This window comes from Chroicocephalus ridibundus, chromosome 3, assembly GCF_963924245.1.
Source record: "Chroicocephalus ridibundus chromosome 3, bChrRid1.1, whole genome shotgun sequence".
In the NCBI taxonomy this organism is placed as follows: Eukaryota; Metazoa; Chordata; class Aves; order Charadriiformes; family Laridae; genus Chroicocephalus; species Chroicocephalus ridibundus.
In genome coordinates this window covers 30893504-30918262 of record NC_086286.1, presented here as the reverse complement: position 1 = coordinate 30918262, position 24759 = coordinate 30893504, and the positions used below count along the sequence as shown (strand labels likewise).

The window sequence follows — 24759 nt, the reverse complement described above, 5'->3', positions numbered from 1 at the left end:
AGTATAGGGCTGCCCCTTTAGAATAAGTTTTACAAATCTGCAGACTTCTAAAAAGTTCCTATGAACTGCCACAGGCTTTGGATTTCACAGGAGCTCTTAATGACAAGGGACTGTAAGGGGCAGCACCCAAAGAGCTACTGTTCTCTTTCCTCACAGACACACACACACTCAAACAGTACAGGTTTAAGTTTTCTTCTCCACAGACCCTAAAGGAGAGTTTATACCATACTTTGTCCTTTTCATCACCAATACAGATGCAAGACAATTAGGTATCTGTTTTCTTTTTCAGGACGTTTATTTTGTACACAAAAGAAGTTTTAATAACAGCCAAAGAAAATGGAAAGTTTTTAGCATTTCCCTAAAACTGACATTTTCTAAATTAACCTGAAAGCTTCGTTAATCTACTCCTGCGCTTAACAGCTCACATAAAGTAAATTGAAGGCCCTGGAATAACAAGCTTTTTCTGCCACAAAACAATTTCCTTGAAAAGCTTCCATAGTATGAACAGGCTTTGCTGTTTTATATTCGAGGACTAGGCCTTCTCCCATTTCAGTTTTAATTAGTTTGGTATTGACAGCTTTACCGGCATTGCTAAAATTAGTACTTAGTCTTATAATAGCTTCAGATGGAAGGCCAGGAACTAGAGCTTTCAGGTCTATTGTCGATTCCTGCCCAAAGTTGAGAACCATCATAAAGACTCTGTCTAACCCATCCAGTTCCCTCACATACACAAAAATGTTGCTGTCGTTCCAGATGTAGCACATCCAGCCCCGCTGAATGGGTAGCTCGTTGCTGCGAAGTAAAGCTAGCTCTCTGTACAAGTTCAGGGTTGAGTTGGACCAGGTCATCTGGATCTGCAACAGGCAGCATTAACAGGGTCACGGCATTGCACTGAAGGTAGGAACCATTACTTACCCCTCGCACCCACACAGCCTGCTAAGAACACACCTATTAGAAATCCAGTTTGACAATTATCTCTCTCCAAATCTGCAAGTTCCACTGAAAAACTGCTTTTTCTCATGCACTTCCTTGGCACGTGTGGAGTGACAGAGACAGGTTTTCAGGCAGGACAGAATTTCACTGACACTATTTCTTCCTCCCAGAGTGTCCTCACAGTACCATTTATTCAGGAGAAACCACAGCCATTCAAAGCCTGATACTGAATTTTTTTCATTTAGTCTAATCTACTGTAGTCACAGCATTTGTTTGTGGTTTATTTTTCCTGTCTTTTTTTTTTCTCTGTCTTCAGTTCTGCTCAGCACTGTAAGTCAGCAAAATCTGTTTGATTTGCTGCTCAACTGCCTTGAAAAAATTTTTTATTTACTTATGTTAGAGATGGTCCGTTAAGTTCTTGTTACAAGGCCAGTGCTTTCTGTAGTAATAGAAGTGAAAAGACGACCAGATTTCAATTTAATATTAACATCCTATTAATATTTTAAAGAGCCAATCATCTACATCATAATTGCCTTTGCCCTGCTTAAATGAATATAGATGAAGTCAACTCCTTACTTGTGAAGGATTTCCTTCTCTAATACAATTTGTTAGGATTCAGTGCCCTTTTATTTCCCTCCCTGGAGTTTGTTCTCATTAGCTACACTACCAATTCCCCACTAAGCAAAAGAAGTCAGAGCAAAACAGATACGTTAAAATATTTTTTAGACCATTAGAGTTAGTCACACACAGAGACACCTACTTCAACATTTACACTTTGGTAGTCAGAGTTAACAGGTAACCAGCTACTGTTGCCTTCCGTAAAACCAGCATTAACTTTGCCATCCCACTGCATGGGGGATTTCTCTGGAAAGGTCACCTGGAAAACAAAGTGGTGTCAGAGCCATTACCAAGAAGTTATTGTTTTCATCAGTGTATTAAAAAGTTATCCCTTGAACAGCCCGTTCGCACGTCTTCCAAACGATCGCCATTTCAGTATTGCTTTAAGTTAAAATTTACTAAGGAGGATGTAAACCTGCTCCAAATCTGAAGAGAAAATAGGACTCAAGACAGTTCCTGAACTGGAGGAGAACGGATGGTCTCCTGGATACAGCAGCACTGGGTAAAACGTGGAATTCCCAAATGACTCTGCTAGAGTTGTCTGCCCTTGCAACAGATCATTGGATAAAAGTTTACTAATGACAGCTCGGATATACTGATAAATATCTAGACACGCAGTGAGTGAATATATGAGGTAGTGAAGAGATGCTGTTAAAATAACAGTAAACAACTGGTAAATGCTATTCAGTGGCTGTTCTTTTGTAACCATCACTCTTTTTACCTTAGCACTCTTCCAGCTTACATTGTAAGGGGGACAATTTGGACAGCATTGTTTGCATGAGAAAGATAGAATTATTTCTAGATGCAAAAACTTTATTGAAAACCAGCTTTTAGCTGATTAAAAAGTGTCAGTGGAAAACATCTGAAGTTCTCACTTGGAAGAATTCAGAAAAATTCTGAAAGAGCTTCCTCATTGTTATTGAAGAGCTTGCCAAAAGATCTGACACTTAAATTTAATGATATAAGAGGGCATAAAATATTTTGCACGTACTTTGAGTGTTTGTTTTCCATGAAAACTGTTTTTCATATAAAGGGCACTTTTCAATACAATCTGTCAGAACAGCAGCTCAACAAAAGAAATTGTCACTTTGCTTGGTGACATTATAAATAATGGGTTTCTCCTTTTAGCATGTTCTGAAAAGCAGGGGGAAAAAAAAAAAAATCCTAAGTTTTCAACACTGGTAACACTCCCTTTCATCTGTACCTCTTTCAGCTTCTCCTGAAGTGTTTCAAATGCTGGGGCTAAAAACTATACCCTGAGCAAATACTCTCCGTCTTTTTAAGCCACCCATTAATCAGGGATTCTTCCTCTACAGACTGAACGAAGAGTGGTTTTGCGTTGTTACGAAGCCGTGAGCTGCAGGGTAGCCACTAAAAGAGAGTAAACCCCGAGGAGCCAAGGGCAAGCCACTTTTCTGAAGAGTATCATTCTGTCAGCAGTAATCAGAAGCAGGAAGAAAATGCTGGAGGTATTTTGACGTAGGTGTTTCTCAGAGGAAGCGAGATTTCCATTTAAATCAGGGAATCATTTCCTCACATCTCAATCAGACAAACCTGGTGACGATCCTCTGCTTCTTCAAGTACCTCTTCCCTTTTCCTCTTTCCCAAAGATTGCCAACACTGTTGGTAACATCATCAGAGGCTGTCTTATTCCCTAACAGAGGCCTTCCACAAAGAAAACAGCATCTGCCATAGGACCACGTTCTCATGGTACTCAGAAGTCGTCCTAAGAGGCAGAGCTGAGCTGTTCCCTTTTTGGTATAAGCTGTTCCACTCGTGCCCATACATCTTGAGCAACGAGACACAACAGCAATCAGGTTTGATCATAGAAGGGACAAGAAATTACAGGGGCTGAACACGAAAACTTCTAAGTTTGGTGGGTCATCACAGCATGAAAGGCACAGACACTTTGTTTTAATCCCCTGACCCTGAATAAACTTATTTCTGCAAAGTTCTGTAATCTAACAAACACAAACGTCCTATCATGTGTTACTTGTAGCTATGATCAAGTGAGCCAGACACTTGGTTCCCAAGGCTCGGGTACCTAAATCCCTTATGGAAAGGGCTCTAAAAGACAAATCAAAAAAAAACTCTGCGTGACAAACAAAAGCCACTCCTGCTTGCCACCAGGCAATGCTAAGCAGGGGCTGGTCAGTATCCCCACCCCTTTCTGGAGATCCCTTCCTTCTGCAGAGCTTGGGCACGTTGCAGAGGGCTGTGGCTTAGACAGGGGCCTTTGCGTACTCAGAGCAAAGCAGTTGGCAGGAGATGGTGACTGTAGTGACGGTCTCTCATGAACTCTGATTTTCTTTAAATAGAAGACAGGAAATAATGGACTTTGACAGAGCGATTAGGGTGCTTCTGTGTGAGGAAGAAGATAGCAACTTGGTTCCTCTTGCCTCAGGTGACTGCAACACACCTCTGCTAACCAGGAGCCCAGGCCCAGTGTTGGCACTTGCTGCCTTTTCTGCTGAAGCAAAGCAAAGCAAAACTGCTGCAAACCAAGCAAGGCTGCTCTAGCAGAAATCAGGGGCCATGACCGCAGTCTGGCAGTTCAGACACACATCAAGGCCTTGGCTGTGGTCTCTGGCCTGGCCATTTACACGTGCTGTCCTGTGGTTTTGCTGAAACTGAAACACCGAAAACCATCTAAACAGGAAGGCTGGGTTCGGTTAACTAAACAAAAGTTCTTGTATTTTTAAGAGTTCTGTTACTTGGAACTAAACAAAAACAGGACCAGAGTTTATAACACTGTTCACTTACGTTTTCTGATGCAATGTTCTCCATGCCTATTTCTTCACCATAGTAAGTTACAGGAGTACCAGGGAGGGTTAAAAGCAGCATGTTTATAACATTGACGTACTCCTTCCCAACCCGAGATGAAACCCGAGCAGCGTTGGGGCTTCCAACCTGAAGAAAACGTCATTCTGTTAAACACACGTTACAAAGTTTCATGCATTTGTGAAACTGATTAACTAATTTAACAAGGTAGTAAGTTGATTTTTTTCTTTTTCCTTTTCGTCCAGGCCTTAACTGAAGGCAGTTATGTTTTTTTATCTTGGTGCCAGCACCAACTTCTGACCCAAATAATTTAGCGCAGAGAAGCCCTGCCAGCAGCACAAAGCAGAAGTGGGGAGAGATGACAAATAACAACCCTCCACCCATTACAGTTCCCTCAGATTTCTGCCATTTTCTCTGTTGTGTGAGGGTGGTGCTTGGTTTGAAGAGATCTCTTGCACATCCCAAACATGATTTCTAGCAAAGACAAGCAAGGTTTTAAGTTAACTGCCCGCAGCTGCCTGCTCTGTTGTCCCCTGGTCCTGGGAGGTTTCCATCCATTGCACTGAGTCAGTTTACAGCCAAAGATAATTGTACCAATGCCATCCTCACTGGTGATTTAGGTCAATGTCCCATGCTGCACTGGAGACACCGAGGGCGAGGCATGATCGTAAATTCCTTTCTGTCACCCTTGCACAGAGGCTGTAACTGTTTATCAAAGGGCAGAAGAGCCAGCGGCTGGCCAGTGCCAGCAACCGTGACTACAGCAGAGTTTCACATGGGTATCTACTACAGCAGCTCAGGCTGCTGCTGATCCCACTGAAATCAGCGTTTGGGGTTGGGGAGAGGTTTCTATCACCGTAAGAGGAACTATCACCTATAGGTTTCTATCACCTATAGGAACAAGCCCTTCCTGTAGGAATCAGACTAGAACTCTTACCGCCCAGTTTGGCCATTTTCCTGTAGGCATGTTTTTCATCCACAAGTTGACAGCTTCAAAAATACTGTTGCCCGATAGATTTTTCATGTTAATTAGGTTGAAATTGAAGGGAAAATCAGCTTCTTGGATAAAAGTGGTTCCATAATACATCATTGTTGCTTCAATGTTTTCCTTCTCATCACCGTCAGAACCCAAAAATCTACAACGAAGTACACAAATACATGTTTTGGCTCATTCTTGATTTACAGAGAGCAGAAGGAAGCTGGGAATGGTATTGGATGTACATATAACATAACACAGCATTAAGAATGACGTTTGCTTCCCTCCTCCCCATCAAAAGAGATTAACACAGAGAAACAATATTTTGTCAAGCAGACAAGGAGAAATATTTTTTGGAAATTTCTGGAGAAAAACCTACAAGAGTAAACGCAAGGCTGAAGTCTTGTCTTTCTGAATTCACATCCAGCAGTTTCCAAGCTTTCCTCTACAGAAAGGGACCTGGGGGTCTCCCAAATTGAACATGAGCCAGTGATATGTGCTTGCAGCAAAGGCAACTAATGCAATCCTGGGCTGCATTAGGAGCAATGTTGCCAGATGGTCAAGGGAGGTGATCCTTGCCCTGTTGAGGCCGCATCAGGAGTGTGGCATCCAGTTCTGGGCTCCCCAGTACGAGAGAGACGGGGACATACTGGAGAGAGTCCAGCAAAGAGCCACTAAGACCATTAAGGGCCTGGAGCATCTCTCCTGTGAGGAAAGGCTGAGAGAGCTGGGACTGTTCAGCCTGGAGAAGAGTCTCAGGGGGATCTCATCAATGTATATAAATACATGAAGGGAGAGCGTAAAGACGATGGAGCCAGGTTCTTTTCAGTGGTACCCAGTGCCAGGACCAGAGGCAATGGACACAAACTGAAATACAGGAGGTTCTCTCTGAACATCAGGAAACGTTTTCCCTGTAAGGGTGACCAAGCCCTGGCACAGGTTTCCGAGGGAGCTTGTGGAGTCTCCATTCTTGGAGATGTCTAAAAGCCATCTGGACAAATTCCTGGCAACCGGCTCTAGGTGGCCCTGATGAGCAGGGGAGTTGGACCAGGTAACCTCCAGAGGTCCCTTCCAAACTCAACCATTCTGTGATTTTAACAATCTCTGACCGTGTCTGAGATGAACTGCATTATTAATACTGTAAAATAAATCAGCCAAAGGGCTGATTAATTACAGTGCCTCTGTGATCTGAAAGGTCACCCATTCTGTTTGCTTTTATACAGTTCAGAGGTAGAGCAGAGATCCCAAGGCCAACTTATTTCCTTTCCCTCACACACTGGGGAAGAGATAGCATAGCCTATGCACCGCTATTTGCATTTGAGGAAGAAAACTTTTTACGGCATGTTATGTTAATAAAAAACATTTTATTGCTAGCAAGAGGGTGATCACTAGCTGTAGTGATGATTACCTGTATCGGCCAGGTTCACTGCTGAACTGATTCAGGGTCTGTCGGAAGCTACGGATGATATCATGCATACCAACTTGTGTGGTCGTGTAGTCATGGTAGAGCTGGGAATAGGCTGTGATACTTCCCTTAAAGAAGAACACAACATTTCCCATTAGTTGACCAATGTTTTAGATTTCAGAACTCTCCAAATTCCTCCTGTCCTTCCTTGAGACAACGCACCAGTCCAGGTAAATTTTAGCTGAAATGAGTTTAACATCCCAGCACTAGCAGCGCAGATCTGAACTGCGCTTGGGGAAACTCTGAAGATATGATAGCAGAGGGATGATTAGTTTGGATCCCATTTTTCAAGCGGGAGAATCCGCCCATAGCACTAACCAACCAACCGAGCCCATCTGGAATGGTGAGCACAGCAGGTGCTGTGTCCACATACCAGGCCAGAAAGAGGGACAACACTGTTGTCCTCATTTACAAAGGCAACAATACCTGCGGAGCCAAACAGTTTTATGTGATCCCCAACTCCACAAGGGAACAGCATCTTAGTACTGGCACTATCTGGGAACGTCTCCCAGTTCACCGCCTCAGCAAAAGCAAGCAGCATAAACAACAGGGCGCTTGCTTCTGAATGTGTCTGACCACGTCTCACTGTGACACACTGCCAACACGAGGGGTTTTGTTTTACTCCAATTGCTACTAGCAACGTAGAAGAAATACATGCTGGTGACTGCCATGGGATGCCAAGCGAGCCAGAGCTCTGAGCTTGCCTCCTGCAGTGGGCTCCCCCAAGATAACCAATCAACCATTAAAACCACAAGACTGGTCTTTTTAGAATATAAATTGAAAAGCAAATTATTTTTAAACAAAAGTCAAAGCAGCTATGTCAGAACAGAAATACGAAGGGTCTACGGACAATTCTCCTCCCACCCACAGCGCTCCTGCCTGCAGTTATCTCACTGACATATACCCTCAGCCCAAGGGCTTCCTCCTTGTATGTGCTCCTTCTGCAGAGCGCCCAGGAGCCACCTGCCCTCCAAAGGACACGACTGACTCGGTCTTCCTAAAGCCACAATTAAGACCCAACAGAGTAGAAACATACACTCTTGCCCCAGTGGGAAATCCAGGAAAAAAGCAAAGACAGAACATATACGTTACTGGATTCTGGGACTTGTTCACTTGAGGCTCATTCCGTAGATGCGTTGCTTCTAAAAGAAATCTAACAGCGCTGAAACTAAATCCATCGATTCCTTTGCCGAGCCAAAATTTGATAATATCCTAGACAAAGGTAGAAGTTGAGAATTCCAAGTGAGCCCATCCCATTCAAAGTAGTACATACTGAAAAAGAAACTAAACCTGTTAGTAGGTATTAACATGTAATAATCTATTTTTTAATTTCTACTTCAAATTTTGAACTAGTGAATCATATCACTAGACTAAAGTGAATCATATTGATCTAAGGTCAAACTAACATCTAAATAAAGCACGTTTTATTAGTTCATCCAGTATAAAAAAGAAAAAGACTGCTTTGTAACTTCTCCCACAATTCACGCAACCAAAGCCAGGGCACGCCTCACTAACAGTCATTTCTAATCTCATCCATCAAAACAATTAGGTTCGTGCTAAGCGCTGTTGTTGAAACTCGTCATGGCTGCACATAATCAGAACACATTGATTCAAACATGCAAGAATATGTTGTTCTGCACAGACCTTGAGCCACCAATTTTCTTTTTATACAATAGAGCTCTTCAAACATTTGTTCAATACTTAAAGGGGGCTTATAAGAAAGGTGGAGACAAACTTTGTAGCGGGGCCTGTTGCGATAGGACAAGGGGTAATGGCTTTAAACTAAAAGAGGGAAGAAATTTTTTTACGCTGAGGGTGGTGAAGCACTAGAACAGGTTGCCCAGAGAGGTGGTAGATGCCCCGTCCCCGGAAACATTGAAGGCCAGGCTGGACATGGCTCTGAGCAACCTGATCTAGTTGAAGGTGTCTCCACTCATTGCAGGGCATTGGACTAGATGACCTTTAATGGTCCCTTCCAAGCCAAACTTTTCCATGATTCTCTCTTATTTGACTGTTGTGAAATTTTTTATTTTATTTTCAGGCTTATTTGTTGATTTGCAGGAACATGAAAAATTATCAGCCAAATTAACTGCTGTCAATTTGTAATTTCACTATCAAATTCAGAGGTTAGTCACTATTAATAAAGTTATATCCTACTTCAGTAGCTATTATATTACTACAGTTTTAATTGCTCTAATTTTAACAAACACTCTAAAGTTCAGTCCCTCTTGAGTGGTTTCTGCAAATGTTCTTTTAGACCATGTACTTTTCACTGTTCTTCATCTGAGAACAAAAACTGTACATTGCCTGAATAGGCTGGAGTAGAACTAGTCCACACTCAAGCTTTACAGATTTTTGTTTGGCAAATAAAGACTCCGCCTTACTGAGTTGTACTTTCTTATCGAGCCATTCTGAAAGCAGCAGCTCTTGATATGGTGTCTGTCCAATACTGAATCCACCAAAAATTAATTCATTTTTATGCATATGCTCATCACAAAAGGAAATATCAAGCGCTAACGTGGTGCTCACTGAGACTGATCTTTTATTTATGCAGGAAAGCTTCAACATGCTGGCTGCGACTTTTCATTGCTCTTGCCTGCCCTGTGGCTACACCAAAGGCTTGAGCTTCCCTGGAAGAGTCCATTTGCTTCCTGCTCAGTCCTTCTAACCTTCTGAAACAGGATTTTGAATTAAAATACTAGACAAAGCTTATTCTTTGACGTGCTGGAGCAATTAATGATGTTCGTAAGTATTACTCAAAGGTTAGTGTTATCAGGCCAAAATTACTAGTTTTCATCTCTTTTCTTTGCATAGGAAATGCAGCATCTATTTGCTACTGGACCTTCAGCAATGTATCAGGAACCATTAAAAAAAAATATTAGCCAGGACCATTGAAAAGTATGTGCAATGCTAGGAAAAAAAGGTGAGAGCGGAAAGACGTGGCGTTAAGGGATTCATTCTTAAGGATGTAGAGAGGTTACTAGTGGAGTCTTTGAAGGATGAGTCTCGAGAGCAGTCTCATTTCATGCTTTAGTTAACAGGTATGACCAGAAGCGTTTTGTTTCTTCACATACATGCAGTACCCGCAGTGAGGGGAGAGGCCCCACAGAGACAGCGAGATCATCACAGAAGAACGGGGCAGCCACGGATACCACCACCAAAGAAACACGCCAAAATTCAGCAGTACAAAGTAGCAAACACTTAAGGACTAAATCAAAACACTTGAGGTAGCTGTACTACCTGATGGGGTATAACTTAAATGGGGGGGAATAAAAGCAGCAATTGTCAGACTCCCCATGCTCAGCCCCACTTCCCCTTATTTTAAGGAATTCTACATTGTCTGCTGGGAGACACAATGCAGACCAGGCATGAGGTTTCATCAGAGCTCCACCTTGCTTGGCAAAGCGCTCTCGCTGTGACCTCTGTCCACCAGTGTCTCTCCCCTCTGAAGTCATCAGAGATGCTGCCAGATCGAAACTCACTGTCTCCCCTGTATCCACCAGCCCAGGCATTCCCCGTAATACAAGTCAGCGCTGCCTCCATTTCTTGAAAATGCAAACATCTCTTTGCTTTTAAAACAAGGTGCCATCCCCACATTTGACTGGCTATTAACAGCTCCTTGTATCAACAGAGATAAAAACCTCTCTCCACTTGGGCGATTCAGCTCTGTTTCAGCACAGGCTTCAGTGCAAGAGCCGCTTTACCTTCAGCGCCAATCCTTCAGTTAACTGTTGTCCTTCACACAACATCCAGACGCGCTAAGCACCTTCATCCTTGGCTCTTGATGGAGACTAGAGCTGAAAGCGGTTAACCACTTCCAGAGAGCGGTCACGTTGGGTTATTTGACTGCTAGCACCAACTTCAAAGAAAGTAACAGCAATCTCAGGACACAGAGGGAGAAGTACCTGTGCCACTGTACAAGATGCCCAAGACATCTCTGCTGTTAAATTTAATTCTGGCCATCCACAGCTGAGAAAAACCTCAGGCTGGAAGCGCTGCAAGGAGTAAGTAGCGGCTAAACAAAGGGATGGCGAGTCTCTCCCTCCAGGGCAGACTGGGAAAGCCTACCCCATTTAATCTAGCTTAACAAAAGTGAGGGGGGATGTTGTCAGAGCCGGAAAAACAAATAAGCATAAGCAAGGGTGGGAAACGCTATTTCAGCTGAAGGACAGGTTTGGTTCACAGACAGCTTAGTGCAAACAGTTTGCAAATAAGGTTCTGCTGAAAAGTAGAGGGCCCCTGAAGCATCAAAGCAAAGAAATTTTAAAGACAGCCTTTAGCAGGAAGAGAAAGCGAAAGGGAAGTCCTTTAAAAGTGCAATAGCCTGTTCCAAAAACCCATCGAGATCTTGCCAGGCACTTGTGAGAGGAGGGGACTCAAGCCGGCAAAAATAGCAAGTTGTATCTTCTGAAAACCCAGAGGACCACAACACCACCCGCTGACAGCGCTTCCACTCAAGGACAATTTTATTGGGATTTTTTTTTCGTTGCTTGTTTGCTTTTAAATTAAAAAGACTTGAACAAAGTACCTCTGATAGTGGAAGTATTACAAGATAAAGCCTGAATTTTGTTTATAAACCTAATGTTTGTCCAGACACCTTTTTGTTAACGACAGTTTACGTAAGTTGCAATCCTCAAATTACTTCCAACTAGACCGTAAATTGTGTACCACAAATAATCAGAGAAATGAAGTGTAGAAATAGCTGCTTTGCTGTTGGCAGAGCAGCAGCGGGTTACTACTTACATGGATTTCTTGCTGGACAGCAAGGTTGCGAAAATTTAAGTCTGGCTGTTCTTTCCCAAACTGATGAAAATAGCACTGCCTTCTCACATCATCAAACTGCCAGCTGGAATTCCCAAAGACGCTCACCTGCTCACGTCAGGGAGGGGGACAGTCAGAATTCTTAATTTAACAAACATTTACTCCTATGCATACTTTAAGATGTAGTGCATTACAAGCATATGATAAAGCATAAAATGCCTAATCAATGGACTAAATTTTGAGTAGGTTTTGGTACTTAACGTTTTTACATTTCCTTCTCTTGCTAGTTGCTCTCCCTTTAGCCGTGCTTCACTATATGTATTTCTTGTTCAATGTTCAGTTTCATTGTTTTTTGGTTTTGTTTGTTTGTTTTTTAAGTAGACTTTCACAGGGAATTATTCAGAATAGTGTGGAAAACATGGGTGGGAACATTTCTTCTGGAATTGTTTTTCCTAAAGCTTATTAAAAATAGCTTTAGTTAACATAGTGCTTTCTGCAGTCTTCTATTATGCCTTTGAAGCACCAACAGTCAGCATGTTAAAATGCTAACTTAATCATCCCTGTAATAAGGGAGTCCAAAAGCTAACATAGCTCTTAAGACCATACATTTAAAAAAAAAAAAATTACACTAGTTTGTCCAAAATATTAATTCCACCTTGAATTTTTAGAATATACAAGTTGGTAATCATGCAACTTTCTGGCCTGATCACTTTCCAGAAAAAGGGAAAAACCCAAGAACATTCTGTTTTGTTTCCCTCCCCACCAACTATGATTTCAGAGGAGTTGAGATGAAGTTTCTAGAGCCGAGTACCCGGACACAGAAGGGGGCACGTGTGAACAATTTGTGCACAACTACTCCTTTTGTGTTTGTTTAATGAGTGAAGATTTAATGCTAAGGGAAAGAAACAAAAGTAATTTTTAAAATTCTGTTTGAAGTAGGAACCCCTCCACCCTGAGCTGGTTTAAATCCCAGTCTGTGCTAGCTCATTTAGTAACATCAATTTGTACCTCTCGACAGCCATTTATAACCCAGGGCACACTGGGACAGTTACGTTACAGCCCCTTTTGCTATGTGGCAACCTGCATCCAGCTTGGGATTTGAACGTGTCCCTTCCCGTGTTTACCCAGTTGTTTGGAGGAGTGACGGAACCGGCAGCCTGTGCGCAGTCCTGCCAGATGTAGTAGTCCGTGTACTTCCCAGTCCGATTGCGACTCAGTTGAAACCATCGGTGCTTGTCACTTGTGTGGTTTGGTATTAAATCCATTATCACCTTTATCCCTTAAAAAAAAAAAAAAATCAAACCATTACATTCAGTCTTTTAAGTCAAAGCTCACATTTTTTCTTTATGCAGTATCAGAAGCGTCCCAGAGGTGCGGCAAAAGAGAAAGGCTCCCACTGGAAGAGCTTAGGCTCGAGGGACTGGTGAGTGTGTTCCATTTTGAGTCAGCACAGCCCCGCTGGCTGCTGATATGGGAAGGCACAGGCACAAACAAAAAGCCCCAGACTACTGATGCAGTTAGTCTAATGAAAGTCTGCAAGAAGCTGCAACGCATCTTGCTGGTCCTGTTCCCCCCTGCCCATTGCTGGGGAGGGAAAGGGAAGGGAAGAAAAGGCAGAACAGATTTCTGCTGTTAGGAACCACTTCCACTAGATCTGACTTCAACATCTGTCTCCCACCTCCCAGGTGGGAAAGGCACTTCACCAGTCTAGCATCAGTGAACACAAGTTCTTCCTCACTCTGCTTAAAGGCTTAGACATTTTTTGCAATCCCAAATGTCTTTGGGACTGGCAAACCATTTTCCATTCAGCCCAACAGCTGTAAGGGGAAACATCTGAGCAAACATTTGGTCTAAAGGCATAAACGCACCAACCGTGGGTGCAATTGCAGGAAGGAAGTGTATGTTCCCTCCCAACCCTGTAATTGCTTCCCTGCTTTCTTCAGAAAGCAGCCATCAGTCATAACATTCAAAGCCAGCCTTGATCCTGTTGGACTACTGATGCCCATGTCCATATGCACCAGGGAGCACAGACAGTATGTCAGCCCTACCACCCATGGACATCCTGAGAGGTGACCATGGCTTGCAGAGGGTGTACTGCAGCCTGACATTGCTGTTGTAGCTCCCCGTGCCTTTGGTCCCACTCCCAGCCCTACCCCAGGGCAGGAAACAGCAATCACAGAGCTTGTGTTGCTGTGGAGGTAACGCATACCCTTCACGGGCACCTCCATCTGCTTCTGCTCAACACCACCATGGGGGAACTGCCAGATGCACAAACTGAAATCTCAGATCATAACCTAGTGCTACAAGGTACACCCGTGTGATACGAGTGAATGTCTTTATTTTAATAGAGTTATTTTGCTTGGAATGGCAGCTTACCTCTATCGTGTATGGCTGCAAGCAGATTCTCAAAATCGCTCATTGACCCAAACATGGGATCGATCTCATAGAAGTCTTCAGCTCCATATCCAAGGTCTTTCAAGGGGGATTTATAGAAAGAGGTGATCCAGATGGTTTTTATATTCAAATACGTGATATGGTCCAGTTTTTCTTGGATACCTGTTGAAAGAAGAGGGCGTAATCTGTTTAGAAAAGACAAAATATTTCTGTTGAAATACGTTTGCTGGGGGCTCTCAGTCACAGATGGCACACAGGTCCCTTTAATACAGGGCCATCTCCTGTTTTCACTGATCTCAGGTATCAGGGCCATCTTGACATGTCTTCAGGGATAGCATCAGATCGCAGATGGAAACCATTCAAAGCCACTTTTATAAGGAATATAAAGCAGGAATTAAAAAAAAAAATCAGATGAACGCAAACTTATAGTCTATTATAAGAAGATTTACACTTTAATAAATTTAACACTCACTTCTGAAAATGAACTCCTATATTTTCTTAAAATGCAGCAACAGCATTGCTTTCCCATTTCAAGGAACATCAATTACATCAGTTAATCCTCAGAACACCCAAAGGAAAGCAAAATTTTGATACAAAAATCCCACGTTTTCCATGCCATTAGGAGAAGTCTCATATTTTTTTTCCCCTGTTGCCTTTTTTTTTTTTCAGGACCCCTTACTCCAGTCTCCCCTAGTTGTTTTGGGTTTGTGGGTTTGGTTTTTTTTGTGGTTTTCATTTGGCTTTTTTTTTTTTTTTTTTTTTTTTAAACCCAAATCTCTTCTATCTTCCTGACATATTTACTATTGGCATGCAACTACAGAAACAGTTTCTTCTCTTCTCTTGCTGGTAGAGTATGTTACAGCTAGTGCTTCTTGTTTAGAAATTTATTGTCCATTATGGTGTTGAGCCTTCCCCTTTGGAAACTTAGTCACAGTTAAGCTACTGATAAGTGGCGTTGCCTCACTTAGTATCAAGTACCCCTTTATCAATGCACTCGGGAGCTCAAAACCACCCAGACTCTGAACAAAAACAACACGCCCTTCTCTCCTTTTTCTCAGTTTTAATTTTTTCTCTTATGGCGAGGCAGAAAACCCGATACAACAAAGTGCTCAGCACCACCAGTTCCTCCTGACTGACCTCAGTTTTGTGGAGGTATTTTACTCTGATGATAGTTGTGCTGCTGCTTGCTCTCAGCCCCACTTCTAAACATCCGTTTTAACTCCAGGTTTAAAATAACAACTTGGGCAAGAAGATCCTAGATCTACTAATGACAGTGTGAATTGCCATTAATGTTTAGTTAGATAACTTTTATTCCTCTCTCCAGTAGGGTGGCTTTCTCTATCGGGAGATTTCTCTATCTATATTTTTTAAGTGTACATACACATGGATATACAGACAAACTACTTCTACACAGCTCTGCACGTACCAAGAACGGAAATTCACCCACCTTTCAGATCCCCATTCCCATCCATGTTGCTGTCCTTGAAGGAACGAGGATAGATCTGATAAATAGGACTGGCCTGCCACCAGTCAAGGCACCTTGGGGAGAGAGCGATAATCGCAATCGTAGCGGACACAAGCACGACGGCAGCGATGATCATGAGCCAGAAGAGAATCTCCCTGGTGACTCTGTACCGAGCTTGGCTGGAGAACTTCAGCAAGACTTCCTTCGGCATCCCTGCATAGGGCTTCAACACCAGCTCCTCCGTAGCCGTCGGGTCCGCATCAACAATGCATGTTTTTGGCATTTCTTCTTGGCTACTGGCATCAGTCTCCTTGTCATCAAAAGCCTCATTTTGAACAAATCCGTTGTTCTCCACACCTCTCTTGTCGCTCAGCTCCATAGGTAAGCTCTTAGCTTTCACCTCAACTATTTCACTTCGTGGTTTTTGTCCTGGAGACCCCCGCCACAGCAAAAAAGTGTGACAACACACCTTTGTTCAGTGAAATGAGAAGCAGAGTAATTAGCATCCGAGTTTATAATCAATCCCCGGCCAACTGGTCAAAGTTCAAAAAGAGACAAAAAGGGCAAAGTGCTCCCGCTCTTCCGCCTAACAGGCATCTTCAGCAAGATAACAAAATGCTACAAGAAAGCGCAGTTTATCCCTCATACCCGCTGAGCAAGAGTTACTCTCTCCAGGACACCAAGCTTCTCTTCCTTTGGACAGCACGGGGAGAACTTGGGGGTTTCTACCAGGAAAAGATTTAGTAAATACGCAGCATTCCAGACCGGTCAAGGCCTCCCCTGCCCCTAAAGCACTCTGAGCATTAATGAGTAATTTAAGCACGGGAGAGCAAGAACGAGGTGTTGACAACTTCTGGCTCAAAAGCAACAACACAAATTAACTAAGAAAAAAAAAAAAAAGATACAAAGGCTGGTTGCACTTCGTTTCTCACAGCTTAGAAAAACCAAAAGCCCCCAACCCAGCCCAGCCCAGCCCAGCCCAGCCACAACTCTTCAGCAGTAACCACGATAAGGCACATACCAATCTTGCGATTCACAGCATGTGATGGGCGGCTACACCCAGAGAGAGCCATCCCCAGGTCGGGACAGGATAGCGCTGCACAGGCACAAGCAGGACTCAAGAGGCAAACCCACTGCCCACTATTAAAATCCCTTTTTAAAAAACAAAGCAAAACCAAGCCAGAAAAACAACACAACAACATTTGTTTAAAGGAAAGTGACCTTTCCCTTCTTTCCCCGCTTTCTACTACTCTAGCCAGGAAAAAGCATTGCCCGAAGTCTGCACAAGTGTGCCCAGATGTACACATCTGCGTGCCCTAAGCCCCAGCTGCCCTGAAGCCACGGAGCCCACATCCCCAGGACCGCCCCTCCAGCCCCTGCCCTCTGCCCAGGCATATCAAAGCAAACGATAAAGCAATATACATTTGCCAAGGAGCTGCCTTATCACATCTAAAAGCAAATGCCTGCCCGTGACCATAGGGTCCTGGGGTCAGGGTCCCAGGGAAACTCCCATAGGCAACTGCAGTGGAGGAAAGGTTGGTTTTGGCCTCGAAAAAGTCTTTATTATGTTTGCCTCAAACCATGAAAGAAGTTTTTCAGTCATTAGTTTATAAACTCCAGCATGCAATACTCAAATGATTCAAAAAATGTGTTATTGCTTCAGTAGCTGAGGTGGGAGGAGGCCTTTTTTTCTGACAGATTTAATCCTTTTCTTCCCATTCTGTTGTCCCAAAGTGGGACTGTTTACCCAGTGTGCAAGATGCCAATATATGCACAGAGTGGAGGTATTTATTTAAATAATTTCTGTACATCACTTCCTCACAGCAGTGCCTGGCAGCAACCTCAGCCTGTGCTGTGTCAGGTAGCTGCGATAGCGGGATAGCTTGTGATTCAGTATTGCCGGGAAATTATTTGAAACAATCTCCCTCCTAATGACGCTGCAGTCTTAAATATCATGGTATCAGCAGGTTGTAAAAGCTTCCAGGCAGGCCTGGTACGCTCAGGGCATAAGCCTGTATTCGGTACCTGGTTTGAATGTGTCAGTCTGTTCACTGTATACTTCATTCATCTTTTCTTCCCCTGCCCCCCCCCCTTAATTTGCTTCGTTTCAATGACTTCATTTCAGATTAAAATAGCAAATGCATAATATAGAAAATGTTTAGATTGCATCACGTACACCTCAAGACCTTAGTACTCCCTGCCTTGCTTTTTCCCCAAGCTCAGAGTTTTAAACACGCCCGTGGCTTTCTTCCCAAAAGCTCCTCCAAGCACCCCAGCGCAGCGGGAAGCAACCCAAGTCCGAGGCAAGAGCAGAGGGCGACCAAAACACAGGCACCTGCCACGGACGCGTGGCTCAGACGAGTCAACGGGGCTCGGGACAGTCGTGCGCAGAGAGGGCTCAGCGCCAGGGCCGGGAAAGTCTGGGAACAGGCTCACACCACCCTCAGTTGTGGCTTGTTAGGTTTTGATTGATCGATTGAGGTTTTTTGGTTGTTTGTTTTGCCTCCCCCCCACCCCCGTAGACTGTAAGCATGTTTCTAAATAATGTGGCTGCCACAATATAGAATCAGAGCTGAGAATATAGATCTAGATATGAATGATACAAACACATAGGCGCAGAGCATTTATGTACATGCACCCTCCAGCGACGCCTATGACCCCCCAAAAACCCCGTCACTCACCACAAGATCAAAGCCAAGCCTCCCAGATCACGACACTGTGCAAAACCAACGCCTATGAGATGAGACTTAGCTCCTGCTGCAGTATTTAGAAAGAGAACTAAGTAGTATGTAAAAAAGGTGAAGAAGGACATTCACTGAAAAAAGCCAACTAGGAGCAACACCGACAAGCAGACCGTACGCTAATTATCCAAGTAGCCCCGCTGTTTTATCTGCTCATTTACTTTTTATTTTTAAAAAGGATTCCCAGCTAGAGCATTGTGTCCAAGAGGAGCAGCCACCAGCCTGCTTGTTCCAAGTCTTTCCTACCTGGCTAACGGGGACAGCCTCCCTGCGTTTGTATTCATCCTGGGAGACAACTGCATGACAAAACAGCAGAGCGTTAAGTGACACCTAATCAGGTTTTAGCGCTTCTTTTTCCTTTCTCCATTTCTCTCTAACTGTATGACAAGACACATGATCCCGCAGAGCCAAGGCCAGCCGTGCGGTCATTTTGTTTGGTACCACGTTGTGACCATGTCACACACAGCTTGCTGCAAGTCACAGTCAGCGTCTCTTTGGAAGAACGCAGCCCGAGGTCAAGGATCCTCGTGTTTACCACTTTGCAGCATGGGCACAGGACGAGAGAAGCTGGGTGCCAGAGCATTTACATACCAGAGATGCAGATCTGCACTTCTGCCAGTCCCAGAAAACATCTTTGGCACATCAGCAGGACACAGACATGTAGTTTATGACAACAAATAGCTGCTCAATAGGCAATGCTACATGACCGTGACTTAAGATGCAGTTTTGTGTCTAATTCACCAGCATTTAATGCTAATTTAATCAACTCTTATCCCTGACTGCTTGTTCCTGCCTTGCATTGCCCCCTGCCTTGCGTCAGGTGAAGTGTTTAGGCAGCTGCGCAGTGAACCAGATTGGGAAACAGATTTGGCTGAAAAAAAAAAAAAATACTAATTTCATTCTTCAGACAGCTCTCCAATCCGCCTGGTGCCCATGAGACCACACGAATGCGTCTGCCAGCCCAGCACAGGGAGGAGGAGGAGGAGGAGAGGCAGGGAGAGGGTCCAGGACACAAAGCACAACTCCCCGACTGAGCAACTCTTCAGTCAAATCACGGTCTTCGTGGCTGCGTTTGTTACAGGACGTTGCTGTCTGTCCCCTACAGAAAGTCAGGGAGTGGAAAGCAGTGAAGTCTTACACCCACAAACGCTGCTGGAATCAAAGATGGGGAGAGGGTTTAAATTCCGTTAATGGCTTACCCACATTAAAACTGCCACGGATCAGGGACCTACCCCCACTTCACCCAAGTCCTACGACACTGCTACCCCAAAACACTGTTGAAGTGCTGGGTCCAAGTGAGTATTTCAGCACCACCCCCCCCTTTTTTTTTTTTTTTTTTTTTTTTTTTTTTAAAGCCTCTACAGTTAATGCTGCTAATTGCCTGCATGGACATCTGTGCTTGATCTAAAGCTACAGGGTGGTTGCATGCTTCTCAAAGGCCAATTTAGTATTTTGGTAGTCAGGAACTGCCACTGCTCTCCACATGCACCCTTTGGAAACAGTTAACTTCCCCTTATTCAAGCGTCTTCCAGGGGCACATCAGCCAAGGCCAGCTCTGCGAACCCTGCCGCGCAGGAACCGTCGTCTTCAAAAGAGCCCCTCTTGTCCTAATGTAATCCCTAAGTAACATTAAAGGCTTATTTATACCTAAAGTAGGACAGAGCGTGTCTTAATTGACAAGCGTGCGGCTGAAGAGAGGAGTATGCTGCTGCAGCAGCTACACGCACGAACCAGAGGCCGTGGTATAGACGAATCCATGTGCCTCACTGCCTCCACCTTCCTCCGGTGGCTACAGGGCATGCAAAAATACAGGGACACACAATTATTTTAAAGTTAAAACAGAACATAAACCATCCTGGAACAACCAGGTCGCTGTCTTGGTGAACATACAATTTTTTTTTTTTTTACAGCCAGACTTCAATCATATTTCAGATCAACTCCACCTTGTCACGTAAGAAGAGCTGCAGCACAAGCAGGTACCAGCGGAGCACAGGGACACCTAAACTGGACATCTGGACCTTAAATGCTAAAAATTTTCTAGAAAACCTGGCAGGAAAATACAGCCAAGGAGCTTAAAACAGATCTGGACGATAACGTACCACAGACCCTGGAAAACAAGCCCAAGAATCTGGTACCTCCTCCTATATGTTTTTTCCTCATAGACTAAAAATAAAACCACACAGGTATTTTGCTTTTATTACAGACCTCCCCCCCCACCTCCACTTGAGGAGTTGCTCGCCTTGAAATTATTTGATAAAGGGAAACCATAAACTTCATCTTAAGAGAGGCAGATCACCAACAATTCCCGCTGAGCTTTAACTTTTTCCTTTTAAAATATATTTTATGTATGCAGGCATTATGCTCCTGGCTTGCTCTCAAGCAATTCTGAAACGGTTCCCCCCTGAGCAATTTTATAGTTTAGCAGGAGTAACTAGCCAGTGCAACTGCGCTAGCGGAATCCACTGAAAAGCATTAAATAGTAAAGAAAACACTTCACATTCTGTGCCAGTTATTCTGTTTACCTCAGGGTTAGATAGGGAAACAAAACCAATCGGTATGTGGGCAGTAATAGCTGCTATCTCCACACAGATTGCCATGGTTATTTCCGTAAGATGGAGGGGTTAATTTCCACAAGTATTTCTTATATATAATTATTTAGATGCACGGGCTGACTAAGTAGTCTGCTGTTTGAGGCTATACAAATGCCAAGTAGCTTGCCAGTTATTTGATACCATACATATTACACCAAAAACCACACAGAGGGGCGATTAAGCACCCTAACGTGCTAAGTGTAGGAAGACGTTTATTGTTAAAAAGTTCTCTTGCTTAATGCTTTTTCATTAAATGGTTTGTTACCACTGGAACTGGTCTGACATAATGCACTTCACCTCTAAATATAACCTCATTATTTACAGAATCGGGGCCAGCTTTACGCCCATGTAAAGAGGCAAACACTGCGGCTGTCAGTTTTCCCTCAGTGGCTCCCACAAGACTGATGGATAAACTGACCTTTAAAGCTACGTTTCATTCAGCACTAAAAGTCCTCCCTTGACGGTGGTGGGCAGCCGTCAGGAGAGAGATGCTCTTGAGGAACAAGTTTCTGAGATGGTATCTTCTACCCAGGAGATCCCTGAGTGCGCGTGAGGTTTCTGCCAGCAGCCTCGAGTCCTGGGAGCGTGGCAAAATACAATTGCATGGGACACCGTGATGTGGTTTGTTGGGGTTTTATTGTTGTTTTTTGTTTGTTTGTTTGTTTGTTTTTAAGGTTAATGGCATTATAAACGTTGTAATTAGCCCCAGCTTTGCTCACGTGACATTTCAGGGGTAGGTTTCACGGGAAGGAAGCACTGGGCCCCTGCCCGCCATGGGTCACCAGCATCGCTGGCTTCTCCCACTATTATTAATGAAAAGAACTATCCTTCAATTCTTGCTGTTAGCACAGCTGCAAGAACAGCAGCACACAGACCTGACTCCTCCTGGATGCCCTCCCCTACAGAGGGTCAAGCACTATACTGACATGCATCCACAGAAAAACTTAAAGCTCCAGGTTTGTTGCCTCTCCAGGAGGAATAACTGCACCCTTCTCAATCTACACTGTACCAGTTTCCCTTTACAGCATTCGTCCATCACATTTCTGACCTAGAGGATAACAACTTTCAAAGAATTTTCTTTTCCAGCCTAGTTCTTAAAAGCTTTGCTACAGAGAGACCCAGATCTCCGTTTGACTCTGGTATGAGCTGGGCACGTTCAGCACAGTATTAAACCCTGAAAGACTTGCTGAAGTTTTGACGGTGTACACTCAAGAGTGACTCGGTGTTACTGAAAGATCTCGGAAATGGGGAAGTCATAACACAGGCAGCAGAGCCAGACAGCCCAACAGGAAGCCAAGCAAAAGCTCAAAACCAAGAGGTGGCATTGTACTGCATCACTACTACATCTATCCTCTGTGTTACTAAAAGACAGCACCCCATAGCAAACCACATCTACCCCTGCTAGAACTTACCTCTGACAACAATTTACATTCACCGCATAGTAACTGAGGAGCAAGTTTTGGTCTGCTGAGCACTGAGCACTTCCTCACGTGGAAGGATGGAAGGATTTTCAGGGAGGGGCTGTCAGGCGAGGAATGCTGTGTTCTGCAGGGCTGACACTGCCTGACCACCACTATCACCACACTGTACGAGCTGTACTGCTTTTCACAGTGCCTCAGTTTCCCCACCTGCAGGAGGTACACACATAGTATCGCACAGTTTTTTATATATATATAGCACTCCACTGAGCCTCTCTTCAGCTTAGAAAAACGAGTTAAATCCTTCTCTGTCTCTATCAGTGCATCTAGATAGGTCTCCCTGCAACTCATTTGCTTTTTTGCACGTATGTCAAATGGGTGATACCTACTCGGGTTGTGCTCCGAGACAGTTTCCTGCTGAAAGAGCTTAGTTTAGATCAGAAATCTCCAGTCTTTGTACTGTCTGTACTACTGAATGGCAGCCCAACTGTCTGTAGTACTGTCTGTACTACTGACTTGCATCCCAAGGCTTTTACAATGGCCACCTGTGACCCAACACTTCACCGGCTCCAGCAACAGGAGCCTGGGTGCGTAAAATTAACGTGAACACTGGAAGTGAAACCAAGGAATTGGAAGAACACATTTTGGTAAAACAAACAAACAAAACCACATTTCTCCAACCGAGCTGGACTGACCTGGCATCCAGCATGGCAAGAGTTGGCCGTGTGCAAGGTTCTGTATTCAAGGAAGGTGCTCCCTGCCCAGGGCAAACTAGACCTCTGCATCAGAGAAACATTTCACAGCTATAAGAAGCCATTTCAAAGATCTAAAGAACTTAATCTTAAATTTCATATTAGCCTGAAAATACAAAGACTAAAATTAAAGACAATCCTTATTTTCCATGAGTTAAAATTAGCTTTTTAGCAGTTCTTCTAAGTATTAATCTTTAAACAGCACCCTACAAATCTCCCCGTGGCCCCTTCTTCAGCCGCGTAGCACAGCTTCCCTCCAGTTCCTACATGGCATGCTGCTTTCCCTCGACACACGACCACAGCACATTGACATTCCGATGTGCAGCCTCACCATCTTCCCCCTTGCTCCCCCACCACCTCGCAGACATTAACTCCAGCTTCTGTACTACCCCACAGCTGCCTCTGCCTTCTATACGTATATAAAGCATCTCTCAATTGCACCTTTGTCGTACCGAAGTCCAAACCCAAAGGGAACACAAGCGGCACACTTACCACCACCACTAGGAAAACACTGCCAATGCAGGCAGTACGTAAGCAAGTAGCGTTCACATGGTAAGCATGTTGACACACCGCTGTTTGAAAAGCGCTAGGCAGCTACACACAAAACCCCTTCCAAGAGGCATCTCCTATGTGATCCATACATTCTTGGGCTTTATTACTATTAAAAACTGTATTTCCTTCATGAAAAAATACACATTATTCTTGCAATGTAGTGACAGTCACCAGCCAAACTTAATTTTCTATATTGTCATCTTTTGGGTTAATTTTTTGGAGGGGTATTTTTAACTACACTGTTTCTACTTATGTACTAATACCATACAGAATTTACTATGCTTATATTGAAAACATACAGAGTTTTCTATGCTTAGCATGGAAGGGTTGGTTTGGTTTTTTTTCATACATAGGAAAATGGTCTAATGGGCCACAAAACTCAGGGCAGATTCCCATTTCCACACAGGTATTACTACAGTTCTCCCTAGATCTGTCTCCCTTTATGCACAGCACACCTCCTGCTAAGCCACCCAGTCCACACCAGATGCCTCAGCCATCCTGTCACCTATATAAAGGAACTTACAGCGCGAGACAAACTCCTAACAGTTTGAAGTTTTGCTTCAGAACCACCTGGCAGTTCAAGGACCCAGTGATCAGGGTGAAAGCAGTTTGGTGAAAGGTGGAGAAAGCATTGTCTGCAGCAAATATCAGGCTGTCCATTTTCAACTTAATGAATCCACTGACCTGCTTGGGCTCTTCAGGTGTTGTATCTCACATTACGTATCCGCATAAAATAGTTTCAGGCACCTAGCTCATCTCTACTAGTGAGCCAGAGAAAAACGCAATCCCACATTCAGCAAGTATTCACATAGTGCATTTAAATCCCCTTCGCCCCTGTCACATAGTGGAGTGACAACTCACACGTACATTCCCCCCTCCCCCTGGCTCTGAGGGTAATTAAAGCAAACACCTGTCTTTCATTCTATAGAATCATTTAGGTTGGAAAAGATCTTTAAGATCGTCGATGTGCCCCCTCATAGTTCTCATGCTTTTAGCTCTGCCACACTGCCCAGGAGTCTGTAGTACCAAGTACAGCAGGACTCTAACCCGCTCAGAACAAAACCAGTTTGCATTTCAAAGACAGATCTTCCAAATACTTCAGTACTGAAGGCTAAACAGAAAGACAGACATACAACATCTTTAAATGAGTGATAACGCAATACCCATTTTCTATATTTTTTCCTCCTTTTCCTTGATGTCATCCAAAACCACTTAATGCAGTTCAAAGCATAGGGGCTACTAAGGCCATATTAGAAGTTATAGCTACAAAATATAACTTTTATTTTCTTTTCATTCAGTTTACAGAAGCAGC

At 43.8% G+C, this 24759-nt stretch overlaps 2 protein-coding genes and 1 long non-coding RNA gene across 14 annotated transcripts in view; 2 read left to right on the top strand and 1 right to left on the bottom strand.

Moving 5' to 3' along the window:
• Positions 1-13194, top strand: part of PREPL (prolyl endopeptidase like) — a 32301-nt gene extending 19107 nt beyond the window's left edge. For 6 of the 12 annotated variants that reach the window (XM_063328621.1, XM_063328618.1, XM_063328619.1 and 3 more), the window contains exons 16-17: positions 754-897; positions 9328-11510. The gene's annotated coding sequence lies outside the window, so the exon portion shown is untranslated. Of the gene's footprint in view, positions 1-753; positions 898-9327; positions 11511-12886 lie in introns of those variants that run through there. The other 6 variants (XM_063328617.1, XM_063328615.1, XM_063328614.1 and 3 more) reach the window with 6 other exon arrangements.
• SLC3A1 (solute carrier family 3 member 1) lies at positions 277-18294 on the bottom strand. The gene is made up of 11 exons (XM_063328624.1): positions 16415-18294; positions 15376-15862; positions 13911-14090; positions 12659-12813; positions 11517-11642; positions 7866-7985; positions 6717-6841; positions 5270-5468; positions 4315-4461; positions 1694-1810; positions 277-854 (listed from the first exon to the last, which is right to left on the bottom strand). The coding sequence occupies exons 2-11, from the start codon at positions 15770-15772 to the stop codon at positions 414-416; spliced, it is 2007 nt and encodes a 668-aa protein (XP_063184694.1). The 5' UTR covers positions 15773-15862; positions 16415-18294; the 3' UTR covers positions 277-413.
• LOC134512831 (uncharacterized) lies at positions 15666-21617 on the top strand. Its single transcript, XR_010070254.1, has 3 exons — positions 15666-15774; positions 18313-19429; positions 20045-21617. It is a non-coding gene; the product is annotated as an uncharacterized LOC134512831 (long non-coding RNA).
• The last annotated feature ends 3142 nt before the right edge of the window (positions 21618-24759 follow it).